This window comes from Amphiprion ocellaris, chromosome 11, assembly GCF_022539595.1.
Source record: "Amphiprion ocellaris isolate individual 3 ecotype Okinawa chromosome 11, ASM2253959v1, whole genome shotgun sequence".
NCBI classification, from domain to species: domain Eukaryota; kingdom Metazoa; phylum Chordata; class Actinopteri; family Pomacentridae; genus Amphiprion; species Amphiprion ocellaris.
In genome coordinates this window covers 29539940-29567151 of record NC_072776.1, presented here as the reverse complement: position 1 = coordinate 29567151, position 27212 = coordinate 29539940, and the positions used below count along the sequence as shown (strand labels likewise).

The following is a 27212-nucleotide window of genomic DNA, read 5'->3' as shown; positions in this document are numbered from 1 at the left end:
TCAGGTTTGTAATCTGTGTATTACTGTTACTTGTAATATGATTATTTACTATTATTTATTTGTAATTTACTGTTGCATATTTTTTTTGTTGTTGTTGTTTTTCTGGTCTCATGTTCTTAGAGTGTTTTGTGAAGCACATGTAAATTTGGAGTGGAGACTAGAGGCTTCTCTGTGTGTAACCGAACTAGCAGCATCTATGGACAGTCTACATGTGAGGCGTTTAAGGGGCTCCTGTAAATTGCAGCTGCAGAAAAGAACCTGGGCTACCCTCTCCACTTTAAACTGCATGCATATAGTCACACTGCAACACCAACCATCACAAGTACATTCTTAACCTCTGGGAAACACTGAGCTGTGACAAAATGGGCGACATTATTTACTGACTTTTTTGCAAAGAGTGTAGCCGAAGTGTGTCTGGGAAATTTAAATCCCACAAACTGCACCATTTTACCAAAAGACAGCGACAAACTGGAACACTGAGGAGTCAGAAATTATAATAAAAGTAAACGCTGAGTGTAAAAAGAACAAAACATTTATCCGTGTCTTTATTCTGTTTACAATTATTTGCACAACATGTTAAGAAGTTACCAACTTGCCATACTGCCATGTATGGGCACTGACAACAAAGAAAGGACTATATTTTGGATGCAGCTAAAGTGAAAATTTATCCTGGAGCCCTAATGTTCCCTCAGCTGTCTCCAAGCTGCTCATGTGATGACGGATAAAGAAGAGAAGCTGTTTACTGCTGAAATAAAACTACCATGGCAGAGCAGTAAAACTGTGGTAACAATTGGCACCGAATTTTGTTTTCAAAGTCTCGAATGTATTATTACAAATAAAGTGTTTCCCACTGAGGAGACATTTTGGTAATTTCATGCAGATTTAATGCAAAGTGTGGCTTTTGATGATGCCAGGATCCGAAGAACACAAGAATGAAAATGTGACCACAATGACTCAGAACTATCTGCTAAGTTGGACGTGATGCAAATCTGTGGGCTCTGAATGATGAGGAAATTAGAGGGATAAATATATGAGGGTAGGGGAGCTTTGAAACTCAGATTTCATACTGTGAGAAATTCTTCGAGAGTGAAAACAGCTTCCCAGTATTGGAAATCTGCCTGAAATCGACAATCCAGCAGCCAGAATAAGCAGCGTTTTTCTCTCTGCATTCATGAGTTCGCTCCACCTCAAGTCACCAAATTTTTAAAAAAGTCTCTTATTTGTCAGATTTTCTTTTTTTTGCATGTTATTAAGCAAATATGCAAAATCTGGGGTCATAGCTAACATTATCATTATTAATATTATTACTTTTAACTTTCCCAACACAGTGTTTGTATGTGGCTAATGCTCTGCTAACAAGGTTATAATGAATTAAAACAGACATACATGTCTGACTTTTACACATGACTGCTTATGTTGCCACTTTTTATAAAATTATTTGAAGCACTAAAAGTTGGAAAACCATGATTTTCTTTTAATCCAGTAATAATATTATAGAACTCTTCCAGTTGGGACACTACTGAAGCGATTTCACCATCATACCTGGTCAAAACATGTCCAAATATTGGCCATAAATGCAAAAAATTTAATATTTTTTTCTCATAAAGCGCCTCTAACTGACACCATACTACATATTTTAAAGATATTGTTTCCATTGACGGCGGTGGGGGAGGGATCTGCCTGTTAGGGTAAAAAATTAAGGTTTTATGGTTGGTGGAATATCAGAGTAGACAGAAATACTGACCAAATGTGCACCATTATGTAACTGGTTTGTATTATTTTATCAAAGCAGGACTGAACCACTGAAGACCAGATGCAGTATACCAATAAACCTGCAAAATTTAAGAAGAACTCTCTAATTATGGCACTTCAAATATTGATCCAAGGTTGGCTTGAAGAAACACGGCACAAAAATCACCTCTTTTTAAGAACTGTTATGGTCCTTGGTGTGTGTTTGCGTGTAAAAAGGGGAAAAACACAACAAACCCCACGACACACAAAAACACACCAAGGAACGTGTTTCTTCAAGCCAATTTGAGAATCAAATTTCAATGTTTAACTCAATTAATGTTGTCTTTGACTTGACAAGAAAAGCACTCAGAGAGGCCAGTACTCGGCCAAGGCTGTGGAGTCGTATGATTTCCGCTGGATAAGTCCCGATAAGTCCGCAGCGGCCGATTTGTAGTAGGATCGCAACCATGTGATCATCAGCAGGCAGCTGACGTAGTGTTCACATAAGGCGCTTTTCCACTAGCACTTACTCGGCTTGACTCGACTCGGTTTAGGTCGTTTTCCATTACAGTTGAGTACCACCTCATCGTGGGTGGAGTCGTCATAGCACGGCGACCCGGAAGTCCCTTAACGTCATTTGTGTGTGACACAGACACAAGACAACAATGGAGGACATCAAGGTGATGTTACACCTGCTGCTCGGTCTAAGTTTTTTTTTTTATCAAATTCAAAGTAGAAGAGCAACGCGCACCGTCACTGTTGCCAGTTGTGTGTTTTTTTTTTTAAAATGGCTGGTTTAGTTTTTGTGAAGGAGTTGCTCTCGTGTGTCGTCACTCCCTGTCCAATCAGTGTCCTGCACTCTGTAGACGTCACATTATCTGGTACCAGGTACTACGTCCTAATGGAAAACCTCACAAACCGAGCAGAGTGGAGCCGAGTAGGTGCTAGTGGAAAAGCGCCTATAGCTACTGTGACACCATGCCACTATCTCGCAAGGATACAGAAATTCTTAAGAAATCTGTGGATCTAGACTATAAGCCGCATCACTGCCAAAATCTAATCATTTGGTCCTTGCGTCATTTCTGACCTTTTCTGAAAATTTCATCCAAATCCGTTCATCTGTTTTTGAGTAATGCTGTGCACAGACAGACAGACAGACGGATAAACGTACGCCCATCGTCACATAAATCCACCGCATTCCTTTGCGGAGTAATAAAATCTGTCAAACTGAAGATGATCAGACAGGGGTCGTTCAGTGAATGGAGAAGGAATAACTCTTGTTTGAAAATGAATGAGTATCACGTCGCTGTTTCCTCGCTTTCACTCATTCTTGTGTCGGAACAACTGTGTGGTAACTGTGTAACTTTTTCTTGCATAACCTGACCTTACTCTAAAGTGAAACCTCCTCAGAAGACTGCACAGTCTACCACCATTCTTGTGTTTTAAGGGGAGTGTTTTCCTCAGTCTGGACTGAGGCGGGAACACCGTCTTCCCTTCACTCTGCTGCATTATTAAAGGCGTGCAGGATTAAGGTCACGCACGTTGGTTTAATTATGGATGGAAACTCGTCTGAGACCGAACCTGAGGTCATAAAACAGCGGTAAAAAAAACAGGCTGTGTGTCTTGGTACCTGGAGGTGTTTGACGATGTTGACCACCTCTCTGGTGGAGTAGGGATAGGTGATGGTGCCCTGGTCGGCCATCGAGCGCAGCTCTCCGAAGGCGGCCACCAGTTTCTGCAGAGTGGCGTCGGGAACGTCGGGGCCGTACTGCTTCAGCATCTCCAGCTCGGCCTCGGGCTTCGGATTGTCCACAGCATGGCAGCTAAAAATATCCCCTGTTACAAGATACAAGGCGGAATTTACTGATATTCTCTCTTGTATATGATATTCAGTATCTCTGGTGCTGTAGTTTGCACGAAAAACCAATACCGAGTGGGAAAATTACTCCAACGACAACAACTAATCACCCTTTCTGATAGTCTGTTCCTCATTTTCTGTTCTTTTCAAGGAAATGCTTGTCAGATATTGCTCAGAAAAAATAAATGGCTTAACATGAGAAATGCAGTGTCCAAAACGTAGAAAATGAATAAAATACAAGTATGATACAAAGCTGAAATAAAAGAAGTAGCTAACATAAGACGAGAATAGAAGAGTTAAAGGTAAAGCTGGCAGTTATACAGAGATAAGTGATATTACACATGATTATGAAATGATGCTCCTGAAAAATTTGATTAAAATGAAATATGTAATCAGAATGTAGCAAAACGAAAATGAAATATTCCACCTGAGAAATTAAAATATGAAATATTGCACGATAAAACGAAATGGTTCACATGATACGGAAAGTGAATCTGTATTTTCACAAATGGTAATTCGTTCTTTTAAAATGTAAAGTGCACAGTTTCTACGATATTTAAATGTGCAAAAAAAAAAACACCATCATTTTCCAGATATCTGTCTTTGTTTAAAAGAAAAAATTAAGGATAATAAGGATTGAAACATTTTTAACCATTATTTTGCAGATTTTCCACGTTTTGTTAAATTACGGATAACAGCAAAATCTCATTAAACAAGTATAAATTTGCACGTTAACTATAAATAAACAGGACAAAACAGCAAATAATCTGTAATTTTACAAACGGTAATTCATTCTTTTACAGTGTATGGCTAGAAAATTAGATTGTTTCTACTATATTTAAATGAGAAAAAAATAATAATGAAAAAAATCATAATTCTACAGATATTTGCTATTGATGAAAGAAGAATTTCGTATATTAAGAATTGAAAAACGGTAAATATTTTTAGTCGTTATTTTGTAGATTTACCATATTTTGCTAAATTACAGACAATGGCATGCAAAATCATTTAATTCTGTTCAGTAATTCAATTTAACAACATAAACACAACATAAATAGAAGTGAGCGTTTAACGCGTCATTTGACTCTCCTTCTGCATGAAATGAAACAATCGTGTTCAGCTGCTTCAGTTCACAGGTTGTTTAAATGGAAAATGACGAGGAAAATAAAATGTATGATGTTAAAAAGCTGCTACAGGAAATTAGGTAAGACAGGAATGCTAATAGAAAACTGTTAAACATGCGTAATTGATTTATTTTATCGATCAATGCAGCTGATTATTGATAACTAACAGCTGCACATTAGAGCTGTTAAATTTCAGACTTCATATACGTAAGTACGATATTATACTGAAGTGGATTTAGGTCTGACGTTGTCCCATAATGCAGGAAATTTCTTTCATTTGTGGACAATTCAAAGTGAAACCACTATTATTGATGGACTATTCTCTGTAAGAAATAATAACAAACGAATCAGTGCTCTAATTTCTGTTCTATCAGCTGCAGTACCAGCATGGAAACAGGCTTGACAGCAAATAAGGACCAAACTTAAAACATATTTATACGATTTCTGCATCACAAAATAAATACATGTGGGGTTCCCACGGCAACGCGATGCATACAGTGTGTGAACTGCGCAGCTTCATTCAGTGGTTTTAGTAACGTACAGATCAACAGGTTTGCAGATAAAACATTTTCCCTCAGCTGAGAATCTGCATCTCATAAACAAACATTTCTTAGAGCCGATTTCAATCTGAAACTCTGAACAAAACCTGCATATGTTGCCATGGAGATCTAGCCAGGTTTAAAGAGACCCACCTTTGTGATTCTGAAAACTCTGACTTTTGGTTCAACATAGCTCGCTAACCTACTAATCTCGCCCTCCAGTTGTGTGTTTGTGTACCTAGAGCTCCAAAAAAGTCGTTTCCCAGGAAGGGAAAGCCGGGCCGGTTAGCCAGGACGAGCATCCTGAAGTCTGGGTGCATGACGATGGCGTTGGGCCTCCCTTTGGCTTCACGCGGATCTTTGGAGGAGAAACACACACGACTAAAACAAGCACTGTATATACATATGCTTAATTTCTTAATGTTTTGGTTCGCGTCGCTGATTTTCACACACACCTCTGCTCTGCTGACAGCATTGTTCTGCCTCAAGTTTGTGTTTATGCAGCCTCGGGGTTGTGTTTACATTCTGGTGCGAGGACGAGCCTCTCAGGAGTGTGATTACATGGAAAAATGGCATGTTTACAGTCCGTCGTGATCCAAAACCTACTGGTACCTGTCCATAAAGGCTTTTATCTTAAGCCTCCTTCAGCGGCCTGCGTCAGATGTTTTATTCCTGTCTGCTTTCGAGGACATCAGATCCTCAACTCGTCCTTTTAATGCTCCTATTTCTGTATCTGGGACATGTCTGCTGTCGAGGCGGTAAAGCCTGGCTGCTGCGTTCGTACCTGAGATGATTCTGCGTCCGTCGGCCAGGATCATCTCTCCGCTCTCCACCAGGGTTTTGAGGATGCAGGTGACGTTCGTTGGGGCTTTGTCGGCCTCGTCGATCACTAGAATGTGACCGTGTTTCACCGCCTTCACCTGAACACACAAAGCAACTGTGTTAAAACGCAACACAAAGGTTTTTATTCAACTGTGTTGCATAGAAGAGGTCTAGTTTTTACTGCTTTATGGCACTTATCCAGGTTGTTTTCTCCTAAGTAGACCCTTCTTTTGTTCTATCTACTCCCCTTAGATGTACGTCGTTTTGGATAAAAGCTAAATTAAAGTGAAGAACTGTAGAATTGAATAGGTAGCCTTGTGAGGGACGTGGAGGACAAATTGGCCAAAAATGTGCTGGAAATCTGCAGCTTTTAAACAAACAGCAAACCCCCAAAAGGAAGAAAAAGAATCCAAAATAGCAGAAGAAAAAGATGCCTTTTGCTGCCTTCTGAACAAACTATTCCTTCTTTTCTCTCCTAGTACACTCTTATATTCACATTAGGGTTTGACTGATATGTTTTTTGTTGTTGGTTTTTTTTGGGCCAATATTGATTATTAGTGATTGAGAAAGACTGAAAACCAACATTTGGAACTAACATGCATTAAATATAATGTTTTACCAGCTTGGGATCGCAGAGAAGCTGTCATTCAGAAGTGATAAGTGGAGTGATTAAATTATGACACTCTGCTCTGTCTATGTGGAATCGACGGACAAAACTGTTGAAATGACTTAAAATTCGACCAAATTGCTTGAAATTCTCAAAAATGTCTCAAACCATTTCCAAAGTAACTCAGGTTTTTTCCAAAATGGTTAAAGAATTTGTCCAAAATGACTTAAAAATCTGACAAAAATGACTCAAAATATTTCTAAAGTGATTCAAAATTCTCCATAATGATTAGAAATCTTTTCCAGCCCCTGGGGTATGAACTAGCCTAGGCCAAAGAATAGCCAGGTATAAAGTGGCCCAGTGCAGAGTATCCCCGGGTTTACTTTGGCCTCTCTATTACCCTACTACTACTCTGGCCTCTTACACCTGGCTCGTACAGTTCATCTTCTTCACTGTAAATACTGTATGATCCCCTCTGACACTGGAACACACATCACTCTCTGGTCTGGTGGCGTTAAAAGGAAAATCTTGACATTCTGTGTGGCATAAATCTGCTCTCATTCTCAGTGTGTAATCAGAAATCATGCTGCACAGTGGGAATGATATCCGGATCTCTAATGTGGCTCTTTTTTCCTAACGTTTAAACTTTTTAAAATTTCTTTCTTTGAACTACAATCGTAGCCACTGGGGCTGTAAAACTAGATTAAGTAAACAGAAAAACTAAACGTTGTGTGGTTCCTGTCGACCCGTTTGTCTGGTGGGTGTTGATTAAATGTCACTATAACTGACAGAAACAAACTTTCCACTTCTACCAAACCGATTTTTCTCTTTAAATCATTCACCATCCACCCTCACACGCTGGTTTTTTGGACTTATTTCGACTAATTAGCCCTCGTCTCAGAACTGTGTAGGTGTGTACCACGACTGTATTAAAAGCAACGGACACTGTGTTCTGAGTCGGAGCCCAATTCATGGCTGTGAAAGTTGCTTATTGGCACATGCGCTGAAAAAACTGTTCAGTCTTTTTTGGCCGGTGTGCGTCGTGCAGGACTGTGAGCCAAATTCGCCTCCCAGAGTCACCTTTTTAGGACTCCGGTATGCACAGACTGTCACTGTTACACCTTTGGGGGGTCTTTTTCATTCTTATTGGTACTTTGATTTTATAATTCTCCACAGAACGTTGCCCAAATTTCAAACTAGGCAGCCAAAAACACCTGTTCTGTTCACATTTTCTACTAATCAGTGCTTGTTCTTTTTGCACAACATGCATTTTGACCTGTGAAAGTAGCATTAATGATGGTTTCTCTTGTCTGCTTCAAAATAAACTGTTATATTTGATTCCTGTAGATCTTCCTCTAAGTTACCAACATGTAGACAGTTCAATATTTTCAACATGTGACACCTGAAATGGGACTTTTCTTGTCTCTTATATCTCCATTTGCAGAAATAAGTACTTGAAAGTGTCCTCATACCAGAAATTTATGAGGCACAGAATATTTAGGTGCAGTACCAAAGCTGGTGACTGACAGGAAAAGGGGGAATTTTTTTTACATTTAATACAATTTTTTTGGCATTTACAGGGTTATTCTGTTAAAATATGCATCAAAGTAGTTAATAAAGAAAGTTCTCCTAACTGACCAGTGGTGAGTCCTCATATGTGATGATGCCGTCTCGCACTGAAGGCTGCAGAGTCAGAGTCTGGACTGTCGTATCCCTGAAAGAGGAAGTAAACAGCAATATATATATATATATAAGCACACCAGCAGCTTACAATGGAGGTGTTGTGAGATAGCGGCACGGCGTCGCTGTAACTATGACAACAAGTGAACGCTACATCAGCTGCCTGCTGATGATCACATGATTGCAATCCTGCTACAAATCCACCGCTGTGGACTTATCGGGGCTTATCCATCAGAAATGATATAAGGAACAACTGATTAAATTGTGGAGGTGTTTCTGAGTCCCATCACTTCCATCCGCCTGCTACATATTTAGGTCACGTGATTCGGTATCCGTTCACGTGCAGAACACACGCCTGTGCTCAGCGCAAGGTCATTTTGTTTGTGGGTACATTTATATTAAATGGCCACATTATATGTTGCCGTGATTTCTGATACAATTTTTTTCAAAATTTCATCTGTCAGAAATGATACGACTGAGCAGCCTTGGCGGAGTACTGTGCTCTCTGAGTGCTTTTCTTGTTATCTTTGCTATTAATTTCATCTTTTTTTAAAACACTTCTTGAAAGATCCATAATGTTTAATTATTACACATTTTTTCAGGCACTTTTGTATTTTTTTTTCCTTGTCAGCAGGTCATTATCATCTTAACTGCTTTATAAAAAAGCCAACTGAACTTTTAGTTTTTTTCTTAACGCTGTACTTGAGTTCAACAGGCCAACAACAGAAACACTGAAACATCTCTGAGCGACTCTGACTCCTTTGTGTCGTCTGAATTCATCTCCTTCCCTGAACATCGACGCCTCTTGGTGTGACCCAGCGCTGCCCTACTTTCCTTCCCGGCCGGCTGCTTCTCTTCTGCTTTTCTGAGCCACATCTCTGTAGGTTTTCAGTCACCGACTCCCAGAAGCCACATGAACAGATCTTCCTGCCGCTGCCCCGCTCTAATATTAGCCACAGCGGTGAACCAGGACACTTCCAAAAAACTCCACTTCGACTTTCACAAGACTTTGACCGACTACGGGCCGAGACAGTGAACGCATCGCTCCATGTGTTCGCTGAGAATCTTTCATCTTCTTCACGCCTGTACAAGTGATTCCGTTTATCTCTCATCTCCCATAACGCTGACTTATTTTATCCAGATCTAAACGAGGCCTCCTGAAGCTTCAGCACCCAAGAACAGAGCTGATTTCACACAAACACACTGATCGATGGATGAGCAGCCGTGACCCAGTTTCCCTCCAAGAAGTGATAGCGTGAGTATTTACAGAAGCAGAGAGTGAACAAGGACTTCTTGAAATGGGTTTTCCTTTAATATGGCCGTGTAAAGTCCTTGTTCTGCTGAAGACTGGCCTCATTTAGTCGTGACCAAAATAGTCTTTGACACCGTTTGACGGCTGCCAGGAAGAGAAAACGCTTTCTGCTCACGTCTCAATTAAACAGGGTGACTTTGTTTCACCTGTTGGAGACGACCAACTACTTTAAAAGCAACATATTGGATTAGTACTTCTAAAAAAGAATCAGAATTTGCTAAAAATAGAAAAGACAGATGACCATTTTAGGACGAAATATCCAAAAGTTATAATAAGATCATGTGCTTAGTATAAAAGAAGCTAAACTGTAAAGAATTATATAGTTTTTGACAGAAGATATTCAGATAAAGTTTGAAACGGAGACCTTAAATGGAAAAAAAACAACCTATAAAAAGGTTTTGTTGGGGTTTTTCTTGTGTAGGGGAGCTGTTTGTTTGTTTCAAGTAAAAACACCAGTGCCAGAAGTGTAAGACCTAAAAACAAAACCAGTTTTCTTAACTTGCATCTCATTTACTCAAGAGTTAAAGACATTTTTGTTCATCAAATGGTCAGAAATAAAAGGAAAAAGCTCAGATATTCAGAGACACAGACCTCAAATGAAAAAAACAACGTATTAAAGGCTTTATCAGGGCTTTTTTTATGCACAGGGGATGTTTTTGTGTCAGTTTTCTTCATTTACTCGAACGATAAAAACATTTCTGTTCATCAAATGGCTTAGAAAATACAAGAAAATGCACAGATATTCAGATGAGTTTGCAGATGAGACCAAAAAATGGAAAAAACAAACAAAAACTAATTTTGTTCAGGGATTTTCCTGCATAAGGGAGTTTTTCTGTATCGTGCTAGAGTTGTAAGAACTGAGAATAAAACCTGTTTTCTGTACTTAGAGTTGCATTTCCACAAGCACTGAAGACATTTCTGTTCATCAAATGGTTTAGAAATTATTGGAAAATGCAGAAATATTCGGATTAAGTTTAAAGTGGAGGCCTCAAATTTAAAAAAACAACTTTGTCTGGGAATGTTTTTGTGTCTTTTAAAGAGATTTCAATAAAAATCTCCAGTGCCAGAACTATAAGAATTGAGAATAAAACCAGCTTTCTTAATTTTGGGTTGAACGTTAAAGACATTTTATTTATTAAATGGTTTAGAAATAACAGATGAGTTTGCAGCTTAGACCCCAAATGTTAAAAAAATAAACCTTATAACAGGTTGTGTTCAGGGTTTTTCCTGCGTTTTGGATTTTTTTGGGCCGTTTAAAGAGGTTTCAATAAAAATCACCAGTGCCAGAGTTATAAGAATTAAGAATAAAATCAGTTTTCTGTTCTGAAGAGTTGCACTTACACAAGAATTGAAGATATTTCTGTTTATCAACTGGTCAGAAATTACAGGAAAATGCAGAGATATTCAGATAAAGTTTGAGATGAAGACCCTAAATGGAAAAAAAAAAAAAAATTCTAAAAGGGTTTCGCTCAGGGTTTTTCCTACGAAGGGAATTTTTTGTTCCGTTTAAGGAGATTTCAAGAAAAATCACCAAGAACAGCACAATATAAGTAGTTTAATATCTGTAGTGTATAGTCACAATTTTTTTCCAGTATTGGTAGATACGTGTATTCATTGTATTTCATATTGAAAAAAAAATGTTTCCAGATATTTGATATAATTTAAAATAAAAATTACATATATTAAATAGTTTTTTAAGCTGTTGTAAAAAAATAATAATCACAGAACGTCAAGCTTTATTTTACGTACCATACTTTACATTTTGACTACAAAAAAAGTGCCAAAACTGTCAAAAATGGCAGTAAAATTTTTTTTTTTTTTTTTACTCTATTCAAAATTATTTTCTACATAGTTTTGATTATATTTCAAATTGAAGAAGTAGCTGTTTTCCAGATATTTACTGTAATTTGAAATAAAAATGACATACAGTAAATTGTTTTTTTAATTGTTGTAAAAATGAATAATCAGAGAAATTCAAGCTTTATTTTTCTGTTTTAATGATTTATGTCATTGTAACTGTGCCGTACTTCACAAAATGCTTCTGTTTCTTAAGGGGGCAGGACTTTACATTGAAGTGAAAAATGAACCCACAGTGAAGGAAAATGTGACAAAAGCTATAAACGTCCAGGAACTTCTGGATTTTTCTCACCTGTGGAGCTGCAGATATTCTCTGGGCCTGTTGAGAAGGTGCAGGAATCGGTCCACTATTTTATTTTTACCAACGCCCTGTAAAAGACACACAAAAACAACATGTTCAACAAATTTCATCCTGATGTGTGGACTCAGTAACACGAGTCATTCCATCTTAAATCATCTAAAATTTTAATTTCTACTTGACCATCTCTGATTTGGATGAAATTATTCTAGCATAATTTGTGAAATGTTCGATATTTATAAGACATATTATATATATATTTATAGGATATTTGTAGAATTTTAACTTGATATATCAAATATTTTCCAGTAAAAAGAAAATATAAAACTTTTTTTTTGTTTGTTTTACAAGTTGTATCACATAAACAAAAATATTGGTAGATAGTTGGATCCAAGTAAAACAGAGTTCTGAGATTTAAGCTTAATATATGAATCACTTTCCAAGATTTTTTTCCAAATTGCCCGTCGTCCTACTTTGAGCACTTTTTTTTTTTTTTTACATTGAAATTTGAGGCTGTTTGAACAACAGTATCTCAGAAACTATTCGAGATAAAATTCTGAAATTTGAAATCAGAATGAAAAAAATGCCCCGATTAAAGGAATATTTTTCTTATTCATATTTTAAGAACAAATGTGAAAGTTCAGAGCTCTTTTCTACTGGGATTAAACTATCCAACAACATGTTCAATCAACCTGTTCAATCAATTGTTAAAGTCCAGCAAAAGTAAGTTTTTTTGCCTATTTTTGTGACCAAGTATTTAATCTTTAAAAGCATTCAACATGTCTTGTACTATTGTGACATGAAACAACATACGGTTCAGAAAATGTCACTAGTCGACTTCTGCATTATCAGTTTTTGTTTTAAATGTGAGCTCAAATACGGAACTTTTCATGACGGCTTCAATTTTTGTTTGATGTTTCAACTGATCCTTGATCAGAGATGATTTGATCTATTTGTCCAGGATTGTAGATTCTGTATTAACAACACAATGGGAAATAACAGTAAAAATATCAGGCTTTTATCTTTAATAGTTCCTGAGATGCTGTCGTTCAAACAGCCAAGTTTCCAGGTGCAAACAAAAAAATCTACTGAAAGTGGGTCGACGGGCAGTTTATACTAAATTTTCTCAAAATTATTTCATGTGTTAAGCTAAAATTTCTCAGATACCATTTAAACATCCACAGGTCATAATAAAAAAGTTTAGGGTTGACTGAGCAGAAGGTCCCTGATGATTTAAGGTGGAATAACTCGGCTGTACAGACATAAAGAGGTTCCCCTCCGTCTGCTCAGTTCTGACGGTGCTTGGTTCTGACAGGACTCTTCTCTGGGACTCCCACTGGCTTCCCGCTGAGCTCAACCGATCTCTGGTCGGTCTGTCAGACGTCCAGCGAGCTGCTCTGACATCTCAGCTTCGCTCATGCATGCTGCGATTTGCAAATCTCCCACTCGATGTCTCCCTCACACATAGACATGAATGCAGAAGCACAAACACAGCGGAGCTCCAGTGGGCCGATAGTACAGCATGTCCACTTTCACTCCTCCTCCTCCGTCCTGCCTTTGACCCTGAGCATCAGGACTAATCTGAGGAGGAACAGCGTCTCTGAGGAAGCTCCACCTGTGGCCTGATGCCCTCGGTGAGCCGGTGGAGCTTCAGGTGACATCAGGAGGCAGAGTCGGTTTCATAACTCTGCTGACATGTGAGGCCCAGTTCACTAGAAAAACAACACACCTCTGCAGGTCTGCTTGTTTTACGGGACAGGAAGGTGGGAAATTCTACTACGACTGGTTGTAGGCCCTAAAAAATAGGTGATTTTTGAAAAACAATTTAAGACTGTTCTACAGATTCACCTTGTGTTAAATTAAACAACAATAACAATAATAACAAGGAAAAATCATTTAAAAAGTCATAATTTATATTTTGACTGCACAAAAAAAAGTGTCCGAAATCAATATTTTTACAAATGCCACACGGTTAAATTACACTTATTTTTACTCTATTCAAAACATCAAAAATATTATTATTTCAGTTATTTCTCATAATTCAAAAGAAAAACTATATGTGTTACTTTACAGATTTTCCCTGTTGTGTTGAATTACAGATAATAACAAAGAAAAAATCAAAAATCTGTTTTTACAAATGGCAATTTATTCTTTTATAACACTTGACAGTATTATACACAAGCTAGTTGAGGGGGAAAAAAAGCCTATTAAAGACTGAAAAATGAGGAAACAAAATAGCTACTGTTTAATAGATTTTCCCAGTTTGGCTAAATTATATTATGTGGATAATAATTACTAAAAGAAAGTATTAATTTATATGCTGACTGTAAAAAAAATTTATAAAAAAGGAGAAAATTTTACATATTGTCCACATCAAAAATGTGTAATTTTATGAATAGAACATTTTTACAATTTGTAACTGTAAAATTACACAGTTTTACTGTATTTACATCTATTTTCACAACTGTTTACAGTTTTTTTAATGTTACAGTAATCCATGCGTTTTTAAAAAAATATATTCTTATGGCATGTTTGCAACCAGATTTTCACCTGTTTCTCTTCCTTTCTGGTTTTCTTTTACAGTATTTTTTTACAGTGCAATTAACAAGCTCTGATATGTCACTCACCTGGTTTCCCACCAACAGAAGATGTTCTCCTAACAGGAAGTCCTTCAACATGTCCTCCATCACCTTCATGTGCTGCAGAGACATTTAAAGAAACATTTGACTCGTTCAGAAATTACACTTAGTTTTGAAAACTTCAGTTATACCCAATTATTACTGTGTTTCACTTATTTTTTAAAAAAGTAACAGTTGAGATTAGAGCTGCTTCTAAACCACTGGTTTCTGTAAAAAAAACGCACAAGTTTGGTTTCTGTGCTTCTTTACATAAATGTGCTTCTACTGTGGAAGACAGAAAACAGGTCATAGAGAAAGTAGGGCATCCTCCTCGCTCTCATCCCATCTCACCCTCTTCCTCTTTTTATTTCAGGAGGAGGAAAAAGGGCAGAATGAGGACAGGTGGGGAGAAACACATAAATGTGGGTCGCATGGTGTGATCATGAGAGTGTCGTTTCCTCGGCTGGTTCGTTCCTGGGTTCAGTCACACCGAGCGTCGTTGGCATCAAAGCAGACAAAAACTGGCAAATCTTCCTCTAGATAGATGATGTGTCATTTTATCCAAACCTGATGTGTTAACTGTAAAAGACGCTGAAAAATTAAGACAACATAGAAAAACTGCAGTTCCTCAACTGTCCAGTTGAGGCTCCAAAAGAGAGGCGATCCCCTGTAGAACTCAATGTTGAAATGTCCAACTTTACAGCAGAAATGAAAAAGTTTACAACCTGGTAGAAAAACAGTTTTGGTCTCTTTAGCTAATGTGCCTGTTCATGATAACTGTACTAGAGGTGAATTCCAAAATAATTCACCCGTTAAAATTGGACTAAGCCTGAAAGTTATGACTAATTAATTCAATTCAATTCAATTTTATTTATATAGCGCCAATTACAGTCAAATTGTCTCTTTACAGAACCCATATGCCTGACCCCCAGAGCAAGCCAAAAGGCGACAGTGGCAAGGAAAACATCCTTTTAACAGGGAAAAAAACCTCGAGCAGAACCCGGCTCTAATGTGGGGGGACCCATCTGCCTGCTGGCCGGGCGGGTTGAGAGGGACAGAAGAATTAGAATTGGACTAAGCCTGAAAGTTATGACTAATTAAAGGAGGAACCGCTATGAGTGATGGCATTTTTTGATTAACCGTAGTTAGGATGAGGCAGGTGTTGCCTTTGGGTGACGTAATGAAGTGTTTCGTCCATCTTTATATACATTTGCCACAAAAAATCCAAACCTGCAATTTACTACTACAGTGCTGATCAGAGCAACTACCAAAAACATCATCATTTACATGTATTTTTGAATATGTTTTTTAGCCCTCTGAACCCCAGAACCAGCCAGGAGGTTTGAAAGGCACTTTATCTTTAAGAAAATCTCTAAAATCACAGCATTCACTAGACCAAGAAACTACAAAAACATCATATTTTTGATTATCTGATGGTCCTGGCTAACTTCAGATACTGAAATCGTGAAAAATTCATTAAAATCACTTTATTCTACGTTTAATTTAAAGCTGTTTGCACCAGATTCTGCAAAAAAAACAAAAAAATTGCAACTTTTCAATGCAACTGTGAAGCCATTAGTGACTCCAACCAACAGTCCAAAATGTAGGGACTCCTTGGTTGAACTGCAGGCAGTGTAAGATACAAGTAGTAAAATATCTATATTATGTTAAGTATTCCAGTATTAATAAAACTTGTGGATATTTGGAAAATTGTTGTACACGTTGATTCCGTTTTTTTCCCATTTCTGTCAAATAAAGGAAATTCAACTTTTGGTTGTTCTTTTTTTATGATTTATGTCATAAGTCATGATAGTCATGTGACATTTATGCTGACACAAGAGATCAATAAACGTGATACTGATACTAAACTTTTGCCTCACAGGTTACTGTATTTCTTGAAGTAAAAGCTGCATTTAAAAGCCTTGACCGAGCTTGTTTTCTGGCTTTCCAAAAGCATTGCTGCCTCTAGTTCCTGCCGGCAAAGAGGCAAGTGAACATAAACAAGGACAAAAGTAGGACTGAGAAAAATGTGGAGGAAAGATTCGCTGAGCACATGGAGTTCTGCCCATTTTTACACCCACGGTATGCAAACCAAAGCAGGTGCGACCGCCGTATTTATTTATGTCTGCAAGTTACAAAAACTGAACAACACAAACTCCAGCCAACCTGACCTACAGTCTTAAGAGAAAAATTCACATTTAAAGCATTTCCTGGACTGATTCGGCATCACAGCTACGATTTAACTCAACCATTCAAAGGAATCATGCCTTCTGCAGACACCAGTCCACAAATACAGTGCAGAATTAAGGCCATGTTGCTTCCTTATCCAATAAAATCCATCAAAAACAGCAATCAGGGGTCAGTTATAGTGCACTGGAACCGATGTTACTGCCAGGACAGCAGTAAAATTCAAATATCTGAGGCTCTCATATATCTGATAAGAACCAAGCAGGAACAACAAAAAACATGTCCTTGGGAAATATCAGCTAATATCAGAACAAAAGGCAAAACCCCGGATAATGAAATGATTAATACAACAAAGACAGAGTGATAATAATGAGAAAGTGAAGGGAAAGCAAGAGAGTAGGGTTTTCATTGGTGTATGGCCTCTTAAACTGTGATTTGTTTCAGTTTGAGACAACAGAAATTAGGCTTTATTGTTTCCAATCTGGCTTTTGTCCTCATGTGATAAAATCTGGGTCAGTTCCTGGAATTAAATGTCTTTTCCAGCTCTCTCCGGCTGATTGGTAACATGTTATGGTTACAGATTTGATTTAGAATGACGCATACAGTGACTATAAACAGTTTTCATCCTCCATCGGAAATTTTCTCCTTTTTATTGCTTTGTAACATTGAATTATGGTTAATTAAGTTTTGGCTTTTTGAACAAGACTTGAGAAAGAACAACTCCTTCATGTTAAAGTGAAAACAGATTTCCACATAGTAATGTCAACTAATTAAAAATACAACATAATTGAATGCATAACTATTCACCTTCTAGGTGCTAGAAGTCACATAATTAGTGAACTGAAGATCATCTGATTGTGGTAAATGTATCTCAGTGACTGTGGTACAAAGACTCCTGTATCTGGAAGGTCCAGTAGTCACTGGTGGATCAGTTCTACTGGATAGAACGACATCATGAAGACAAAAGAGCACGCCAAGGAATTCTGTGAAAAGGTTTTTGAAAAGCAAAAGTATCTTATAATATCTTTTGAAGTCCAGTTAAACTGATGTAAAAGAAATGGAAGGAACGTGGTACATATGCAAATCATACGGAAAATTATTGCAAAATGACAAAGTTGGAAAAATGTCATATTAAATCTGGTCTAGAGTTCACCAGAAGACATGCTGGAGACTCTGAAGTCAACTGGAAATAGGTTCTTTGGTCTAATGAGACCAAAACTGAGCTTTTTCAGACTGGGCAGTATGTTCAGCTAACATCAAACACTGCACATTATCACAAACACACCATCCCCACTGTGAAGCATGGTGGTGGCAGCATCATGATGGAAGTGCATCGTGGGAGACGATTTGTTTTCCAGCAAGACAATGACTCAAAGCGACAGAAAAAAAGCCTTAAAAACCAGCCAACATTGCATACCATCACAAACACACCATGTCCACTGTGCAGCATGGTGGTGGCAGCATCATGATGTGGGGATTCTTCTCAGCAGCAGAGCCTGGATGGCTTGTAAAGATAGAGTAAGTAAGTGAAGAGAAATCCTTGAGAACAGTTTGATGTAGTCTGCCAGAGAACTGACACTTGGAAGAAGATTTGTTTTCTAGCAAGACAATGAGCTGACGCAAACAGCCAAAGATTCACAGAAACAGTGTAAAGACAACAGAGTTAACGTTGTGGAGTGTCAATCCAAAGAAGAATTTGGGGTTAAACTTGAAAAGAGCTGCTTTCTCACGATCCCTGTCTAACCTGACATTTTTAAGCAGTTTTACAAAGAAAAATGTGGTAAAATTGTGGTGTGCAGATGTGTAAGGCTGATTGAGACCTATCCACACAGGATCAACGCCGTAACTGCAACCACAGGTGTATCTCCTAAATATGAACTTGAAAGAGGTGAATACGTATGCAGTCACTTTTTATTACTTTCATTTAAACTAACTGACATTACTTTGTTAAAATCTGTTTTCATAAAGACATGAAGAGTCTTTTTTTTTTTTTAATAAATTCTTGTCAAAAAAAAAATAAATTAATTGACCACGATTCAATATTACACAGCAATAAAAAGGAGTAAGAAGCCTAGGGGGTCAATACTATTTATAGGCTGGTATATTTGGTTGTCATTTGGTTGTAATAATTACCTGGGGATTATCATAGAAGAGCACATCTGGAACCTTCATCTTCTCGCTGGGGTTGTAGACGGGAGCTGACACATTGCCGATCGTCAACACACCGTCCTTTACCATACCTGGAAAAACACACAAGTGGGTGTGAGTTAGAAACACAGTCTTTATTAATTAACTAAATGTTCCTTCAGAAGTGTGATCTTTAACTTTTGGACTTATGAGCCCTCAGTTTACAGCAATACATATTATCTGCTCCTAATACATGACGCATCGAAACATGTCAAATATCTTGTTATTCAAACTGCAACAGCAGGGAACATTTTAACTGAATACTACACTGTATGTCTAAAAGATGTTTAAGTTCAGTGTTTCAATTATTTATTTTAATAGTTTATTTATTAGTTTATATATATAAAGTTTAAACATCAATATCTCAGAGGTTTGTGTTAGTTTAACAGTACAAAGGTAAAATCCTGATGAATATTCTTTAGTGTAGCATCATTATGAGCTCTCAGACTGCTAACGTGAAATTCACACAACAGAGCACTAATCACACACACTCCATAATCTTTTCTAATCATTACTGTGTCTGGAAAACATCTATTTTACCTGTAATCATGATGATTGCATGACTCAGGAATCTAGACTGAGGTTTTTGTCTCAGGAAAACAGAAAAGATTTTGGATTTAAATCTTTGCTTCTGCACCTTTAAAAGAAAATATGTATTTGTGCTTCATCAAAGGTGGAAAATAAATAATCCGAAATAAATCCTGCCTGACTTCTGGGTAAAAACGACATAAAAATGTCTGCAGTAAGTTACCAAAAAAAAGTGCACAAGTGACCACAAATCACACATGAAACAGTTTGCACGCTAATTCTAACACAATGCAAATCTAATGTGGAAATCTTTTAATTGTAGTTGGCCATTTTAATTCAGTATTTAGTCATGACCTGGGGCTCAGACAACATAAGCAGGCTGGAATTCTGAATCAGCAGATTTTTATATTTCTTTTAATTAATAGCTCACAACAGCAGCTTGTTTCATGACTGAGGCTGGTCAGGAAAGGATACTGTACCTTTGTGGTGGCAAAAAACTGTTTCCGAAAACAATAACTAAGTATATATAATCCTGATTTAGGTTCTATCTGAGTGGTTTTTTCTTCAGTTTTGTTGTGTTTTCAATAATGTTTGTGTTTCCCTTCAAGTGTCCAATGGAAAAAACATGTGAGCAGAAATTCTCATTTAGCAGATTTTTATATCGTACTTTAATACGTCAAAACAACAGTTTTCACAACTGAGACTGCAGAGTAAAGGAGGTTCTACCTTTGCAGTGGCTGCTTTAAAGTTTTGGAACAGATTCATTATTAATATATTATTAATTTAATAGTAAAATGGGCTCAAACATATACAAATAAATATATAAAAACTCATTAATAATGCTTCTCGTGTATAAAATGACTCAATATTTGCACTTGATTAAGATTCAATTAAATGTTCCTGCTCTGTTTAGAAAAATGTCAGGACGTACATGTTTTAAGCAGTTGCTGTTTGCGGTCTTAAAAATGCAGTACTGTATACATATTACTATTCAGAATTTAATCTTGTGAGTTCTTACCTTGCTAGGTTTTTTTTTGGCATTTTAAATTTAATTTACTTTGCTTTACGTATTGTTTTTCAAGATTTTTTTCCTATTTTGGTTCTGTTGTTGCCCATTTTATAGCCTGTGCAGCACGCTTCATATTAACAAACTTGATTTATTTCATCTGGAAGGGAGAAATCCACAGGTTTAACTCATGATTAAATGCAGGATTCGAAGCCTCAGCTTTAGCCAGATAAAATCCTCAAACGTCAGCTTGATGAATCTGAATTAGGTGTGCGACTGCTACTCACAGGGATACTCCCGAGTGTGTTCGGCAGGATCCGGTTTGTCTTCGATGGAGCAGTTGGCGAGGTTTTTCTCCAGAGAGGCTCGCGCCAGGCTGGGCAGGAACCTGAAATATTGCCGTTAATTACACAATCACACATCAGCAGCCAGATAAACACACAGTAACCCTGACAGTGTGTGTCCGGTCGTACCTGGACAGACAGGCCTTGTTGACTGCGTGGGCGATGCTCTCGTCGGGATGCTGAGAGAGTCGGCGGCAGATCCTCAGCAGCTGTCTGGTGGAGAGAGACGAGGCCAGAGACTGGGCCTGCAGATGCACAAAGATTATTAAATTATTTTATGAACACGCACATGTAAACCGAGTGGAAAAACGACAGACGCACTCTTACCGTGGGGTCGTTCATATTGCGGAGGCTGTGTGTGAGGCGAAGGAGCTGCTCTGATGCTTCAGGTGGAATATTCGGACACTGGAAAGGTAGGAGAAGGACTTCTTAAGCTGCTTTTAGACATGCAACATGGAACTTCATCAGTCTGTTAAAGTGACGGCATTCAGACATTGGTTACTTTATTGTTAACATTCCTCACAGCTGTATACACATATTCTGATCAGAAACAACGTTCTGACCACTGACAGGTGAAGTGAATAACATCGGTCATCTTGTTATAATGCAACGTTCTGCTGAGAAACCTTGAGTCCTGACATTCATGTGGATGTTTGACATGTACCACCCATCTAAACACTGCATTCCGCCACCTCCCATGGCAACAGCAGTCCTTGATACCAGTTGCCAACCTCAGCAGGACAATGCACCCCGACACACTGCATAAACTGCTCAGGACTGGCCCAGGGAACACAACAGAGCTAAGCTGTTCACCCAGGTTCTACGCTCCCCAGATCCAAATCTCACTGAGCATCTGTAGGATGTACCAGGATAAGCCTGATCTTGGTAGGTGCCGCCCTGCAACCCACAGGACCCACAGAATTCACTGCCACCATCCTGGTGCCACAGAACATCCCCAGCGGTACTGTGTCCATTCCCCACTGGGTCAGAGGAGTTTTAGTAGCATGAAGACCAACACACTATTAAGCAGGAGGTCATGATGTTTTGCCTGATTACTGTATACGCACCACAGTGCTGGACAAATGTGCATTTAAACAACAGCAACAGAAGGAAAATAAGTGTTTTATTACTATATACAACTTCAGTTATTTAGACAGTTTGATAAGCTGCTGGTAATTTAGATTTAGCCTGTTACTGCATTATTATACATCGCTTGGTGCCTTGTCTACACTTGTGTGTGAGGTTTGATGTTTCATTAATTTATTCTAGTGTTTTATCTATTATTTATTTAAGCTATCATTATACCCTGTTTTTATATTAGTTAGGCGACCGTGTGAATGATGCACTGACTGAATTGCATTTTTAATTTCGCTGTACTTGTTACAATGGCAATAAAGTTCTATTCTATTGTATTCTAATCTTGTGTGACTGATAAATATCGTGTCTGGCTCTTTGGGGGGTTTGTTTGTATGATTGCAGCTGTATTTTGTGCTGTTTTTCTTCTGGTTTTCATTGTGGCAGCAGGATGTGGATCATAAGCAAAGTCAGTGTTGCAGTGCCGGCATGGGATTGGCTCTTTTCTGCCAGTCAGTCAGGTGATTGGTCCCTGCACACATGGGCAGGCTATACAGGAAGTAAGGTGGACTGCCACTCTTGGTCTTTACAGTTTTTCCATGTTTTTGGTCAGATAGGAAGCTTAGTTATTCTATTTCCTTTTGGTTATTTTATTGATTAGGATACTTTGGCGTCTTTATTTTGCAGAATAGATCTTTTTGTTGTTGTTTTTGGCTAACGTCCACCCTCAGTTTCTCATGTATCTAGAATAATAGCTAATAGTGTAAATAAACATGAGAATTATGCTGCTGACTTCTTGTGACTGCTTGGAACCTGAGGAAGATGGACACACTTCACGTTATCTCTCATTCACCCCAAGACAGGGTGTAAAAAGCCTGAGGAACAGAATGCTGCCACTTTTGTTAATGTTACCTACTGGTGACCAATATGGGTTTTTTAGTGTAGATAGCAATGTCGAATATTTGAATATTTATAACAGATATACAATAAATGTTATGTGTAACAGCATACGATAGCACTGAACCTGCCCTTTATAATTAGGCCTCTTCATTATTATGTAAAATAGAAATAAATTAGGACACATCTCGAGCATAACAGCCGGAATGACCAAACAGATTGATTAAGCAGCAATGTTACAAATTAGAGATCGACTGATCGGGGCTTCTTACGTCCAATATTGATACTGAATATTGGTAATCAAGAAAGACCAATAACTGATTTTTGGAACAAATGTAGATTGAATGATATGTTTTCACAACACATGATAACAGAGAACCTGTCATTCGTAACTAGGCTTCCTTATTAATAAGGGCGACTATAACTGAATATGTAAAATATGGATAGAATAGAACACAGAATAGAAGATTTTTTATTGTCAGTCTCGTTATATATCCAGGACATACAGAGGACCCGAAAAGACATTTCTCCCACACCTTTGTATTAGGGTTAGGGTCATGCATTTAAAAAAGGACCAAGATACAGTAGAAATAAAATAAAATTATAAGAAAAAAAAAGAATCTAAAGATCAACATACAAACTGGCGGTAGTGCAATATAGAGACAGCTTATTGAGGAGTACAAATTATTATTGTATATTGCATTATTATTATTGTATTATTGAGGAATATATAGTTTACTGTATATTGTATTATCATATTATTATTGAGGAATACTTATTATTGTATATTGTATTATTCTATTATTATTGAAGAATATCTATTGAGAATACAATATATGAATAATACTGACAAATAGGAATGATTTAATTATCTTCTCTCTTTATGTGAGATTGACTGAGATTGATCAGTTTTGTCTGCTGTTCTTCGCCTCTAGTCGTTAGCGTAGCACGAGCCACTGTGAGAGATGCTAATTTCTTGGTTTGTGTTTCTTCAGTTTTTGAGACACTTAAGATTCCACACAGTCAGACAAAGAGGGGTGGCTGATCAGACCTGAAGAAGAGCATTTATCAATAATTGGTCAAAAAAAATACAGATCATGGGACAAATGCCAAAAGCCAAATATCAGCCATAGTAATCCGTCTATCCTTACTGCCTACATCATGTCTGAGAAGGGCTAAAGAGTGTGTGCCTCACCAGTCCCTGTATGAGGCCCATCTCCTCGGCTTTGGCCAGTGGTGTGACGGTGTGGTAGAGGAACATGGTGAGCAGCTCTGGACCCAACCACTGCTGACCTTTGCTGCTGCTGCTGCTGCTGCTGCTGCTGCTTGTACTGGTGCCCACGACTGGAGGCTCTGCCAGGGCCAGCACTCTGAACGACGGGTGGATGGGGAAGATTGACCTAAAAACACACAAACACACACACACACACGCTGGATATCACACACAGCTGAACATCTGTTCAGCCGTGTTCAAGTGGATGCAGGTGCACATGGTGGTTGTCACGGATACGTGCGAGTGTCACGCCGAATCTTCGTCAGGGTCGAGATCACGACTTCTGACAGCTGGCTGTGAAATCCTCTGATTGAAGAGGACAGCAAAGTCCATTTCTATCAAACCACAGAGACGCCCACGCTGCAGCAGGATATATTTACTCCACTGTGGGCGAAGCGGCGCTAACCGTCACCGTGCATGAATGCGTGGGAAGACGTTTAATATATGAAGATATCATGGAATTATTGGCCTTATGCATGCACTGAACCCCACTATCCCATTACATAAGTATGGTTCATTATAAACACCGCCTGATGCTCTGTGATGTTACATAAATACAAACACAAATCTGACAACTCTATCACTTTGGAGCATGTGGTTTCCATCTGTTGCTATGGGAGACAATATTGTTCTATCTATGTTTATCTATCTGTTACGCATACAGATATACATACACTACAGGCCAAAAGTTTGGAAGCAACTTCAAGTTTTTTATTTCTGTTCACAATGTCTTTCTCAAAAACCAGTATGAATTCTATGGATTCTGGGATGTATTTACTGCATGATCAGACTTTGCTTTCATTGATATGCACCATTTACCTCCATTTACATTGAAGTCACCAGGTAATTGCTGAATAAATGTTAGCAAAAGAAAAGAAGGGCTTGCTTTAAGAGTTAAAAAGATTTACATGAGTCAGAACTTCAGTGCAGAAGTTAAAAAAAAAAAAAAAAAGAAAGACAGTTTGCATTATTCAATTTAGCTCTTTGGCTTTTGAGAGTTTGGATACAAAAACCCCATTAAATCTCAACTGTGTCCATATCTTTATAACTATCACAGAAAGAAACAGACGAGTAAAGAAACAAATTATAGCAAAAAATTATTCTGATGAGTGACTCTTTATATTATAATCATGTTTATTTTGTTGCAAAGTACACCAATGAAACTATGATGATTTTCTGTACAATTTTGATCCTGATTCCAAACTTTTGGCCTGTAGTGTCTATATGCATATAAAGTGACTTACACAACAATAAAACCACCTGTTTACTACTGTATAAGTTAGCTTTGTGTCACCATAAACACTCCTTGCCTACACAGGACCTCTGGGGATGTCCTGTAGTGTCTGGTGTTGGGCTGGACTATATAGTTGAAAATTTTCACAAAAAATGTTAAATTTCAGTCAATACCGATAAACGCTGGTCATTGTAATTACCTATTTTTTTAAATAAAAATGGGAGAAAATTGGTTTAATTTGAATTTGCATCACAATAAATTAATTTACACACTGAAAAATAAAAATAAACTAATCGGTATTGGGACAAACCCAAACCTGATTCTTTGTATACCTTTGTTTACATTCACTGTAGCACAGATGTCATAAATTTTAATAGTTTTCTCGATAAATATTAAATCAATAATCATTGGTACACAATGCAGTACATACAAGATGCCACTAGGATATAGTAATGCTATCCTGGTTCAAGCTTGGGAAAGCCAGGAGGCATCAAGCATCACAGACTTTGTCATGGTGCCCCTTTACAAGCTAAACCCCTACAATGCTCTCAAGGTGCCAAAACAGAACTGCCCGACTCTTATGGACACTACAGTATTACACAGCAAGAGGCTCCACCTGGTGGTGCAAACAGGTACTACAGCTATCCAGAAAAATGGTATTGGATTAGGACTTGTTATTATTAAACGACTCTTATCGGACAAGGGAAGCAAAAACTTGACCAGGACAACCTTCATATATGTAGATATGAAACTGGTTTCTACATAATACATTTGCTACAGCAGGAACCCCGACTGAACTTGATTATCAAGAGGAAAGAAAGTGGAAACTGTACCATAACACCCGATAAAATCCTGGTGGACACACACACACACTCCAACACACTCTTCTTCATCTGAGCCACAGGAGTGGAGGAAGAGGAAGTGGGTTTATTTCAGCCCAGACATCCCACCACAAACATCCTTCCTGCCAGCTTAAGGAGGGAGTTTAACACACACACTAACACACAGTAACACAAATGTGCACGTCAACACACACACCAACACACTTCGTGACTCAAATGCAGGGAACAGTTAAGGTCATGACCAACAACAGTCATCCATATACAATATATTACAGCCCCGCAGTTAAAAATGTAAAATGCTGCAGCGTACTTTTATAAAGCACTGCATTGTGATTGGCTCTACACTGAACTTTCAAACTCATGAAGACAACATAAATCTTCTTCCTTGCTCGTGTTTTTCTGCACTTTCCGACTCTGCAGATCCAAGCACTTATTCAACTTTGGGCTATTTTCAGAATGAACACCTGGTAAGACTCCCTCTCTGACAGGATCTGCAGAATAAGATGGACGATAAGAATACTGATTCAACAAGGAGACAAAACACCAGTTTGGTGGTGTTTTGTCTCCTTGACAGCACCCTACACTTCACTTGTGTTAACTTTTCTGTTTTATTTTTTAATCTTTCCACACCTGTAGACATCCTCAAAAGTGAGAGATGATGAGGGTGAGACAGAGCATCCCAAATATGAACATCAAGCTCTTTTATTTACCTGAGAAACTATTTTTGTCTCCCTCTCTAATGCTGAGAGTTGTTGTTACTGTCATGCTCGTAAAACGTTCCCACGCTTGTGATTTGTAAACGTGTTTGTTTCGGTACCTCTCTTGCAGCTGTTTGTCACTAAACTGCAGGTCTTCCTTCAGCGTCTGGTATCTGTCCCACCTCATCAGCCTGGTCCCATCGTACAGATCCAACTCCCTGTCGTGGAGCAACCTAAGACACAAAACGCAACAAAATGAGCTCAGAAGTGTGAGTTTTTCTGTATTTGTTCATTACAGCTCCAGCTCCCTTTATAGAAAGTCTCACCACTTAATTATATGCATAATTGAAAGACAGAAAGTCAGTTTTGCTGATTTAGATAAACTTTGTAAGTTGTAAACATTGTTTTGATAGAATGAGTTGACATTATCAACTTAATATTGTGCAATTTAAGCTCAAATTTCTAAATTAGTTGTATTAAAACTAAATTTAACTTG

The 27212-nt window shown here is 38.0% G+C and overlaps 1 protein-coding gene across 1 annotated transcript in view; it reads right to left on the bottom strand.

The window, feature by feature from the left end:
* vwa8 (von Willebrand factor A domain containing 8) overlaps positions 1 to 27212 on the bottom strand; it is a 122667-nt gene that overhangs the window by 59073 nt on the left and 36382 nt on the right. The window contains exons 14-25 of the mRNA XM_055015147.1: positions 26836 to 26949; positions 23865 to 24069; positions 21026 to 21103; positions 20828 to 20943; positions 20642 to 20742; positions 18767 to 18873; positions 14456 to 14527; positions 11823 to 11899; positions 8320 to 8395; positions 6037 to 6172; positions 5491 to 5610; positions 3362 to 3567 (exon numbers count right to left, since the gene is read on the bottom strand). Of these exons, the coding sequence (XP_054871122.1) occupies positions 3362 to 3567; positions 5491 to 5610; positions 6037 to 6172; positions 8320 to 8395; positions 11823 to 11899; positions 14456 to 14527; positions 18767 to 18873; positions 20642 to 20742; positions 20828 to 20943; positions 21026 to 21103; positions 23865 to 24069; positions 26836 to 26949 (1408 nt within the window). The remainder of the gene's footprint in view (positions 1 to 3361; positions 3568 to 5490; positions 5611 to 6036; positions 6173 to 8319; positions 8396 to 11822; positions 11900 to 14455; positions 14528 to 18766; positions 18874 to 20641; positions 20743 to 20827; positions 20944 to 21025; positions 21104 to 23864; positions 24070 to 26835; positions 26950 to 27212) is intronic.